The sequence below is a fragment of the Protopterus annectens genome, chromosome 4.part0 (assembly GCF_019279795.1).
Source record: "Protopterus annectens isolate FY-2018-M chromosome 4.part0, PAN1.0, whole genome shotgun sequence".
Taxonomy (NCBI): Eukaryota; Metazoa; Chordata; order Ceratodontiformes; family Protopteridae; genus Protopterus; species Protopterus annectens.
Window position 1 is genome coordinate 926881840 of NC_056733.1, and position 12011 is coordinate 926893850.

A 12011-nucleotide genomic window follows, 5' to 3' on the forward strand; every position below is an offset into this window, starting at 1 on the left:
TATTTGTATTTGTTGAATCCACCACCTTAGTTCTGCTTTGAGGCAGTGCAAGAGTGTAATCTGAAACTCAAGAGGGTGTTCGTGTTGAGACCACACATTCTTGAAGTAACACTGCAGTTTTTGCATATGCATTCTGGCCAAAGGCAGCATAGGGATGGTGGCTGCCATCAGCCTCAAGACCTGTAAGAATTGTCTTGCAGATATCTGCTGTACCTGCATTAGGTCTCTGAAGTGGGTAGAGAGGGAGAGAACTTTGTCCTGACGGAGGAATGCCTGCATGATTTTGGAATGTTGAGGGTGATCCTCAGGCTCTGAAGCAGGGAAATGGTGAACGGCAGACTGTTTTCTAGGGTGCCCTCTCTTTCTGCTAAAATGAGGATGTTGCCTAGGTAGGGATACATTTGGATACCTTTGGTTCTGCAAAGGGCTATAGCTGGAGCTAAACATTTTGTGAATACTCTGGGTGCAGTAGATAAACCAAAGGGCAAGCCTGTAAATTGAAAGTGTGAACAGGGCCCAGTTAAAAGTAAGCATTTTCTGTGGGAGGGTTTTACTGGGATATGGAGGTAGGCCTCCTTCAGATCGAGTGTGGCCATAAAGGCCTGAGCTGGCAGTAGTGGAAGAAGGGTTTGTAGGTATAACATTCTGAATGCTGAAACTTTTAGGAACAGGTTTAGAAAGACAGATCTAGTACTGCCCTCCAAGGGCCATCTTTTTTGGGGACAAGAAATAATCTTGAGTAAAAGTTTTTTCCTTCCTGTCGTAGAGGGACAGGTTCTACATTTCTGAAGTTCAGAAGGTCCTGTAGGACCTGAGGAATAAGATGTAGTTGATCTTTGGGGGGAATGGAATGCCTCTTGCAAAGGGCTTTTCCTTCCAAGAGAGGAAAGATCCTTCTTGCACTACTGCCAGCACCCAGCGGTCTGAGGTGATGGATTTCCAAAGGAGGCGGCACTGGGAGAGGCAGGCTGACAAGGGGAGTTGGGCAAGGCAGTCACACATTGTTGGAGCCATTTCTGTCATGAAATGGCTGTCTTTGAATAAGCTGTGAGGCTGCTGGTCTGGAGGTGTCTGCCTCCTGGTTCCTGTCCTATGCCTGGAAGAGGATGGAGTAGCAGAGGAGGGTGTTTCTCCTGACAAAGGTGGTCTTAGCAGGGTAATTTTTGTAATATTTAGGAATGGGAGACACCAGCAAGTGCTTGATGTCTTGCAGCTCTTTACTTTTCTTCTGAAGGTTTTTAAAGAGGTCTGCAGACTGTTTACCAAACAGGAGATTGTGGGTCTACAGGGGCATCTAGAATTTTTGACTTGAAATCCTCTGGTGGGAGTTGAAGGCATAGCCATGAATATCTGCATAGTACTGATGCAGAAGCAGCGGACCTTGCAGAGGTCTCTGCTGTACCATAACTGCAACTAACAGAATGTCTGGCCACTTGAAAATCCAGGAACAGTTTAGATGCTACCTCTGTCTTGCTAGGCCAGTCAGGTATAGATGACAAGAGGGGAGAAGCTTGGGATACAAGGTCCAAAGCAGATTTTAACATATAGGTTTGGCAGTTGATAGCTCTGAAGGCTAGGGTGGAAGAGGTGTAAACCTTCTTGCCTATCCTGTCCATGTTTTTACTCTCTTTGTTAGTAGGTAAAAAAAAAACGATGAAGGAATCGGTCTCGACTGCTTGTCAGGGGATATAGAAATCACTGCTAGGTCTGCCAGGGGTGATTTTACCAGGAATTTTTGTTCATCTGGTACTTTACAGAAATGGTCAGGCCTCTTAGGGGCAGGGGGGTTGAGAGTCTGAGTTTTTAGATGCTGCAGAGAATGCATCAAGGTAGGCAGGAATAACTGGTGGGATGGCTGAAGGGGAGGGGGATTCCTCAAAGTAACTCAAGGTATCTCTTTTGAGTACACTCTTCTGAATAAGAAGGTTACTGTTAGCTGCCTGTCAGGTGGCAGGATCCACCACATAACACAAGCACTCAGGTCACTCCATAACAAGGACAAATATTACTCTGTCACTGTCCATGTTGGTGTGAATGACCTGAGCCGTACCTCCCTGGACTACATGAAAAGAGACATGGAAGAGCTCTCTGATCACGAAGCCCAGGCCAGTATGACCCTGACCCTGAGTAGCATTCTGCACTCACCAAGAATGATACCACGGTATAAAAAAGAAAATTATCAATTTCAACAATTGGCTAAGCTTCTGGTGTCATTCAAAGAGGATCCAGTGTCTGTCCGCCTGGGATGACATGCTCGACAAGCCACACTGCTTTGCTAGAGACGGCTTGCACCTCAACCCTTAGGCTTTTGAATACTGGCCAAGGCTCTTGCCACCCCCATAGTGCCTTTTTTAGGCAAGTCTCAAAAGACAAACCCACCACCGTAAATAGCACAAGTAACATAAAACTGAGGGTAATGCTACTCAATGCCAGAAGTCTAAACCTCAAAATGCACACACTGGAGGCACTCCTCAGTATGGGGAAAATCGATACATGTGCAGTAACAGAAACCTGGTTTAAGGCTCCAGAGAGCACCCCAGCACTACCAGGCTACAAATCATACCATATATTTCGGCCACAGAATCCAGACCGAAATACAAAAGGCGGGGGCGTATACATATTCATCAAGGATACCCACACCTCCAGGTCAGTGGCACAGCACGATGCTTCAGAGATCATCCACATGCAAACTAACAATGGGCAAAACTGCAATTCAAACTGTAGCTTGCTACAGATCACCCATGTCCCAGGACCCCTATTCCGCATTACTGGGAAACATAAGGGTCCTACCAAACACCCTAATATTGGGTGAGTTCAATTACCCAAACATTAACTGGGAGAACTACTCAAGTACTAATGCCCTTGGCCCAATATTTCCTAGAACTTATAAACTCAAATGCCCTGGTTCAACTGGTCAGCACTTCTACCAGAGGTGACAACATACTGGACCTGGTCATCCCCAACATGGGGCAACCAGTGTTCCACACCAGAGGTCAACCTCTCGCTGGTTAGATGTGACCATAAACAAATCACTTTGGATATCCACATTCCACCCCCACCCCCGGACAAGGAAACCTCCGTGAAAAACTTTTCAAAAGCAAACTTCACGTTACTTAAGATCGAGGTGGAAAGGTTCAAAGCCCCCATGCTGAAGGATAACGCTGTCCAAGCTGCAAAATCCTTTACTAATGCATTCTACGGGCACCTACAAGAATGCATTGATCGTGCCATCCCAAGCAAAACAAAGACTCACTCCTCTAAGAAAAGGAAACCAATCTGGTGGACTCCTGCCATAAACAAGCAGTATAATATTAGGAGGAAACTAGCACAGAAAAGAGTAAAATCCCAAGAAGGGAAGACATCCCTGATAAGTATCAGCAAGAAACTACGATCCCTCATAAAATCATCCAAGGCAAGCTTTGAAAGAAAAATTGCCAAGGAATCCAAAGATAACCACAAGGCATTCTTTAGCTATGTCAAGAATCTAAGTGGCAATGCTCAGATCTGCTCGGAGTTGGTGCAGAATGGCACAAACTACACTGAACCGACCGATATCGCCAACATCCTGGCAGACAAGTTTGGTGCAAACTTCACCCCCTCTCACCCCCAAAAAGGCCCATAACCATACCAGAAGAATGTAGAGTCCATGAAATCACAGACACACAGGTTAAAACAGCCCTCTCCAAAGCCAAAAACACAGCATCAATGGGACTGGACGGTGTCCCAGGCTGCATCCTACATGAGCTCAAAGACGAACTAACCCCTCATCTAAACACACTGTTCAAACTCAGGCTCTCCACAGGCTATGTACCCATAGAGTGGTGCACAGCAATGGTTATTCCACTCCACAAAGGTGGAGCCACAACAGACCCTGGGAACTATCGCCCTATAAGCCTGACTAGCTTGGTCTGCAAAGCTATGGAGCGCATCATCATGAAACTCATTAACAGAGACATTGAGAACCTCCAAACACTGGACCCTACCCCGTTCGGCTTTAAGGGCAGATCTTGCCTCCTAAACCTGGTGGACTTCTTTGAGACAGTTACCAAGGCTATAGACGAGGGAAAGGTGGTCCACACAGCCTACCTAGGCCTTGCTAAGGCCTTCGACACCATTCCCCATTCTGGTATTATAGACAAGCTCACCAGCCTGAACATAAACCCCTACATCACAAGATGGGTTGCCAACTGGCTCACGAACACAACCCACATGGTGAGAGTTGTGGGAACTAGGTCTGACTCTAAACCGGTTACAAGTGGCGTTCCCTAGGGCTCAGTCCTAGGACTCCTCCTGTTCGGCATATACTTTTCAGAGGTATAGGCAAGCACAGGAGGACTATGGCTGACCAAGTTCACAGACTGCAAACTAGGGGCTATAATTGACTCTCCGGCTGACACAGACATCCTCCAAAAGGGTATTACGGAGACAGATACCCGGTGTCAAAATCATGGCCTCAAGCTAAATGCCAAAAAGTGCATAGTCATCCCCTTTGGAAAAAAACAAAGTACCCACAAATTACCACATAGGTGGTAGTTCCCTAAATACCGAAGACGTAATAAGGGATCTGGGGACCCAAGTAGATAGTAATCTCACCTTTGATAAATCACATTGCCAAAGTGGTTAAAAAATCCTTCTAAGTGGCCCACCTAATTACAAAAGGGTTCACATCCAGATCAAAAGAGGTCATTGTGCCCCTCTACTCATTAGACGTACCACAGAGTACAACTCCCCATTTGGGATGTACCTTACAAGACACCTGCAACAGCTGGAAAGACCACAGAAGTACCTCACCAAGAGGATCACTGGCCTCAAACAAATGCCCTATGCAGCTCGAGTGAAGAAACTCCAGCTGTATTCGGTTGTATACCGCCTACTCAGAGGTGATCTCTGCCTGACATACAAGGCCATGTCCAACCCAGAATTGATGGACATGCTCCACCTAAAGAAAACCTTATCCCCTCGAGCCACAGGCTCTAGGAATCTAAACCTCACCACAACAATAAATAGGACGTGCTGGAGAGAAAGATTCCTGTCCCAGAGACTTCCCATGCTTTGGAACAAGATTCCAATCTACATTAGGCAGAGCTCCTCGCTTACGCTCTTCAAAAGAAACCTTGACGAGTGGATGGAAAACAGAAAGTTCACCCCAGGGATCACTTCAGTGGCTCTGCTGGACAGTGGCACAGGGAACTAATCTAAGGGGGTGGTGAAAGCCAACGCATTCTGGCTAGGCTTATAAATGCCTTCGGGCAGATAGCCTAGTACCTACCTACGAGTAGCAGTCATTTGGGAAGTGTCCCATTTAAAGTATTAATTCATTTCTGTGATGGTCTCCCCAAAGGTAATATCCTCTGGTGGAGAGTCCCCTTCTATGGTTTCTTCATCAGGGGAATAATATTCTAGTGGGGAGGCAATTTGAGATGACTAAGTAATGGAGTCATCTAAACATGAATACATTAAGCCTCTTGTTTGTCTTCCCCTTCATGGGCAGTGGGACGGAGAAGAAAAGCAGCTGTGGCAGGCCTAGGACTGAGAACAGAAATGGTGGAGAGGAAGAGACCATGGGCCTAAAGGTCATGAAGGCCTGAATCAAGGAGTTGGTGAAAGACTGCCAGTCTGGAACTCCCTCTGTGGGTGGAGGTAGGTGCTTAGTTTTCTCCATCCTTTTCAGGGGGCTGAATAGGAGTTGGGGCTTCATGCAGTGGCATCCCGGTCGGCCGTCCAGAATTGTCTGGTTCTCACTCGACATCAGTAAGGACCGTTGTCTGAGCTGTCTCTGTGCACGTGCTGCCCGTAACGTCCAAACTGCTTCCTCGAGGGGAGTTGCCAAAGTAGACAGCCCTAATAGATGTCCCTCAACTCCTAAATTGGAAGCTGGTGGGACGTCCGATGGCGGAGAGGCAGAAGTACTACGCCTTGGAATCTTGGCTTTTTTCCGTGGCAGTTCCGCTGGGGCGGCCGACTCGTAATCCATCCTTAGCACTAGCTTTTTTAGCCTCTGGTTTTCTAAATATAGATTTAGGGCATCCAGACGGCTTCAGAGGGGTCTTAAGTACAAATGATTGAAAAATAGGGCAAGAGGTATGGTCATGTTCTCGGCCTAGGCAGAAAATGCAATGGTCGTGTGTATCCTTAAGCGGAATCTGCCGCCCGCATCAGCATTTACCTTTTTTAGGGGACATCGGCAAATGGTAGGGTACAGCAAAACAAGCTCAAGCAAGAATTTAAAACAAAATCCCCAACGGGGTACTTGGCTTTAGACGTCTTCAAAGTAGAGGAGTGAAGCGATCGATGTGTTGGTTGACTGCAGCTGAAAAGTTCTGAGATCTTTGCGTGTAGATGTCACACTTATGGTCCCTGGTTTACGGCCCTACGTGTGACGTCCCACACACCTACAGCATCCAGGCTTAAGCTTTTGTATAGGAGCCAACATACAGGTCGCCGGAGGTGGGAAATCCCACACTAAGAATACTGCAACATAGGAATAAGAAAGACATCAAGGGATCCAACTGAGACATCTGTACCAGGGTGGAAAATCCTGACTAAGTCAAAAGGAGGAGATGAGGACTAAGCTTTGCTCCTTACACAGTCTCATGGGTCAAGGGGAAATTGTGGGAAAGCACAAAAAATCAGTTGAGGATACAGGAAGGCTCTGCTACACCCTTTTTGAATGAACAAGTCCAAATGTACAAATAACCACAAATTGTTTATTCAAGTAAACAACAGAACCTTTAACAAACGGTGGAGAGTGTTGGTTACTGTCATTCAAGGTGAAAAGATACACTAAAGGGTTCCCCAGAGTTTCTGAAATGCTGCTGAATATTCAAAGATCCAGTTTCCATTCACAGTTGTTCACAAGTGATTGACTTAGTCTGTCTGCCAAGACATTCTGCCCTGACGGGCCAGCTCTACTGGCAAATGGAAATAAAGCCCTGCCTATGTTTTAAGCTTAGGGTTAACTACTGGCCCAGCATCTACTGGAACTGACATGGAGAGGAGACAGGAATGATTTCACTTTTTTTTTTTTTTCCTTTGGGGGGAGGGTACAGACTAGGAATCAAAAGAAGTGTGAGAGAGAACAGTGTCTTCAGGGTGAGAGACTATGGATTACATCAAATGCAGTGGTGCAATCATGCATCGAAAATGCCCAATGCAGGTTAATTCAATGAACTCTACAGGAATGCATTGGAGACAGAAACATATCCTTCACAGTACGTGCACTGCTACTTCACCACCACCAGGAAGTTGGACAAAGGACCAAACCACCTCCATCCCCTAGGACAGAACAATGAGTGGCCAGACGTCATCTCTTACCACCTCAACCAACTCCATAAGTAAGCAGGAGGCTGTAATATACATTTTTATCCCTCTATGTCCTGCAGCTTTTCTCCAAAGGACAGTCAACTGGGAATGAAGCTATATGGCAGACAACAGTCTCAGTTTTTGGAGATAATGGCATCTAGATCCTCAGAGTTCACAACAGATCCTGAGTAGGAATGATCCCCTCTCCAACAGCTCCTGGCATAAACATGAGAAAGGGTTTGAATGGGTGCGAGAATGTAGTTCATAGGACTGTGATGCCAAACTACAAGCCTATCACTGGAAGTCCCCTGGCAAATCATGGCACTAGCTGGCATTAGCACAAGTTCCCCTTAAGGCCCAGATATACAACTCAAAGCCCCATAAAACCTAAAACATCTGAAATGAAATACAAGCTGGCAACAGCCCTCTCTCCCAATGCGGCCTTTGGACACTGCTGGATCCAATGGGAGCCCATGGTAAAACAGTCATTGGCATCAAGTATCAGTAATCATGATCACATGATCATGTGATTCTGAAGACATCTCCCCATCTCCCCAGGATCAATGCAGACAGAGCAAGCACAAAACCCTTAATAGCCGAGCAGAGTTTTAAAATCTACAAAAACTGGGATGCCATTACTTCAATGGACTGACCGCTAAAAAAGGACTTAACTGAAGTCTATCCACTGATTCTTGACCTTTTTAAGGAATGCTGACAGAGTCCTGGAGCTGTGTCTGGACCCAACTTGTTGATCACTATATCAGCAACCTTCAACTACTGTCACAGTCTTGGCAAAAAGACAGTTGAGACCCTGGTGTCTGTGACAGTGCCTCTCATCAATACCCACTGCCATGCAGTACAGTCAGTATCATTGCAGGTCATGATTTATTTGGTGGCTCCACAAACACACATTTTCTTTTAGGTAACAAGGGCAATAAGTTTTCTCCGGTGTGCAACAGGTTTGATATTCAATCCATGCAAACAACAGATGAGAGTGGCTGGCTGTGGTATTAGATGTGCTCTTACAGAGGGCAAGTCAAGTCATGAGCTTCTATGGAAAAAAATGGAATGGAATAGGGAGAGAGAATGAACCCAGTCACTGAATTAACAGAGGGTCTTACAGTGTTACACTTACACCACTGAAACAACAGAGCAAGACAACCACTAATCTCATGCAAAGTACCATCTCCTACTTGATACCATGACTCAAAGTCTGGTGTTTATAAGTAAAAACCTATTCTGTCCAAAGAACCATTTGTTCTTATACATCTTAAAACTTATGATGTAGAACTTCATTAAAAACTAAGGAAAATGACTGACCCTGTTGACTGCATTTTAAGTGCTTGACATGCTAGTAGGCAGGATGAGCATATCTACCCTGGGGACAGAGGGTGTTGCAGAAAAGGAAGTCCCCCAAGCCCTCATGGGGGGCCAGGAAATGAGACCGTTACCAAGCTACAATGTGTGGGTGCATCTAGGCGGTAGTGCTACTCTAAGGCCCAAGGACAGCTCACAGGCCACACCTCATGGCTCAAGCAGTCTACTCCACAGACATCAGCATGCCAGGGGAAGGACAGTACTCACAGAAGCCCAGTCACCATCAAATATGAAACCACTGGCTGTTGGCTCTACTCCTCACTCCCCTCCCAGACCACCATATGATGGTCATGATCAGAATACTGATGTGACCCTGGATTTTGAAACCACCATCCCTCCCCCATCAGGTGCATGAGAGGAGAACAATAGAGCCCTGGGAAGTCATCCAAAGCAGTTAATGGTCAGTGAGGCAAAAAGCCAAAAATAATGAAAATGAAAATCACCGTAAATAATGAAAATGAAAATCACCGTAAATAATGAAAATGAAAAATCACCGTACCAGCTTTTGTTCTCCATGACTCTTCCTCCAGCGCAACAAGCAAAGATGGCAGAACGAGCTTCACACCATGAGCACTTAGGTTACGCATCACAGCCTTCGCACAGTCATCTGCAGCCTTGGAAACAGAAACAAAACTGGGTCAAATGCCACACTGCAAGCAGTTCCTAACCATATCCGGTTCACAATAACTAAATACTTGAGTCTACTCCGCCAGAGCTTCAAACCTGTTCATATTCAAACATTTAGCGATTTCTCACTACATCTCCACAGTCTCATTGTCTAATCAGCATCACATAATTCAGCATTCAGTCACACATCTCCAGGAGTTCATCCACCAGCCTCTCCCAATATCAAGCAGATATGAGCTTGTGTCGTCTTTAGCTCCACACAAAATACTTAAAGCAGTCTTTTACACAGAGGGAAACCAGCTTTTCTCAGCACTGGAATATAACCCTTGCCTGATGTACGCATGTGTATGTAGTTTTCAAACCAAAAAATGAACAAGCACAGGAGTCTGTCTGGTTCCAACCTCACCAACACGATGATCCTCAGTATTCTTTTGTTACTGAGGATCACTTGCCTGTGACGAATAAAGGTTTGTTGAAATTGTGATTGAGCTCATCAACAAAGTTGTGTGTGTACTAGTTTTTTCTGTTATTTATTTTTTATGTATATAGTTTTGAAGCTTGATGTCTCCACAAGCTGCGCCATTCACAAAGACACTGAAACCTCTGCAATCTTTTAAACATCTTTATTAAATTCTTACATTGTAGACAAAGACACAGGTACATCAGCAGTAACTGAAAAGAAAAACACAGCAAACTTTTTTTTATTTTCATGAATCAACCCGATTTTAATAACCATTCACTGAAATATTACATAAATTGATTTCTTCCTTCCCTTAAATCTCACTTCTCCTCCTGAACATTAACATGCATGTATTTTCCTACAAATTCCATTTATTTCCATGTAATTTGCTCCTTCCTTTTACTGTAAAGATTTCACTTCCTGTTATTTTATCTCCTTTACAATATTCAATACTCTTAACTACAACTGGTTTAGATTTTTAATTCCATTTTCTAGTAATTGCTTTTTCGGCAGCCAGTGGCATTAAACTTCATCAGGTCTTACCACATTTAGGCAATTCAGATTCTGGATCTCAGCCCAAAAGAATCATTTCCTTAGTTACAGCCTTTTGTTCCCCCATTTCTGACAAAGTACCACCAAAGACCAGGAACTTAAACCTCCAACATGATGTCAGGAAAAGTTCTTTAATTCAATAACAGATGTACTAAACAGCATCAAAACGGTCTCTCTTAGCGCCTTGACTGAAACAGCCTTTACAGAGTAAATAACACCTAGAAAAACAAAGGGGACATAATCTGAAAGATGTTTTGGTCCACGGCACATACAGACCATTGGAAAGCATAACAAGGGCACTGTCTGAGGTCGGTACTATTCCATGTGGCAAGTGCACAATATCTCAACATGTAGTAGCAACTTTTGAAAGAATTAATGGTAAGATGTTTCAAACACAAGGATGTTTTACTTGTACGAGTGTAGGCATTGTGTGTGCCATTAAATGCCCTTGTGGAAGTTTTTATATAGGAGAAAGCAAAAGAAGCCTGGGTGAAAGAATAAAACCATGTACACCATCAGCTGACCTCCTGCCAGCTGAATACCTGCAAATGGCAGTGGGAGTAATTGCCTACCCTATTTCCATCTTAATAAACAGAAGCATTTCAGAATCTTATATCCCATCTCTCTGGAAAGTCTCACATATTGTCCCATTGCATAAAGGAGGCAACTCAAATGAACTCTCAGACTTTCGCCCCATAGCCCTTCTTTCTCCCTTAGCAAAAATCATGGAGAGATGTATTCACCATTAACTACTGCATCATCTCCTCCAAAATAACCTACTAGTAGACTGCCAACATGGCTTCAGGCCATTCCACAGCACTACAACTGCACTCCTTTTCTGACTGCCTTTATAAAAATCGTAATAGCAACCTGCTCTCTTTATAGACCTCTCTAAAGCCTTTGACATGGTTAATCATTAATTATTGTCAGATATACTTAAGTCTCTTTCAATTGACACTCAAGTTTTAAAATGGTTCAAATCCTACCTTGATAACAGACAACAAGAAGTCCTCGGACAATAACTTATCCTCTCAGCTCCCTATCACTCTTGGGGTCCCCTCAAGGCTCTATTCGGGGACCCCTCCTTGTCACTATTTTCATTAATGATCTGAAAACCTCCCTTCCACAAACCACCTGCATACAATACGCCGACGATTCAACATTAATCCGTGCCGCAGCCTCTCCTGCAGAACTCCAAACCAGTACCCAAAAAGTATTCACCCTAGTTGAAAACTGGTTCCAACTCTGTCTCCTCGTTAACCCAAAAAAAACTAAATTATTATTGTTTACTCCATCACAGAAGTCCCCTCCTATCAATTTCACAGTTACATCAAATAATGGTACAGAAATTGCATACAACCACCAAACTCTTAGGTGTAACAATAGATATTAATCTCAACTATGACACACATTAATTTAACTATTAAATCAGTTAATAGAAAGCTTGGCTTCCTTTACACACTTAAACCCTTTCTCATGGCTTCATCCAGGATTACTATTGCCCAAACTCACCTAATCTCCACCCTTCTCTATGCCTCCCCCATCTACACAAACCTATCCAAAAGCAATCTAAATAAGCTGGCAACCTTTTATAACAACATAGCCAGATTTGCCACTGGGACCCCTTTTAGAACCCACCATTGTCAAAATCTTAAACTTCTAGGATGGCTGCAAGTACAAAACCAGCTACTTT

General features: G+C 44.4%; 1 protein-coding gene across 1 annotated transcript in view; it reads right to left on the minus strand.

Moving 5' to 3' along the window:
• The window catches only part of GCN1 (GCN1 activator of EIF2AK4), a gene marked incomplete in the record, with an annotated part of 2100248 nt that overhangs the window by 826323 nt on the left and 1261914 nt on the right, over nt 1-12011 (minus strand). The window contains 1 exon segment of the mRNA XM_044068902.1: nt 9179-9293. Within this exon segment, the coding sequence (XP_043924837.1) occupies nt 9179-9293 (115 nt within the window).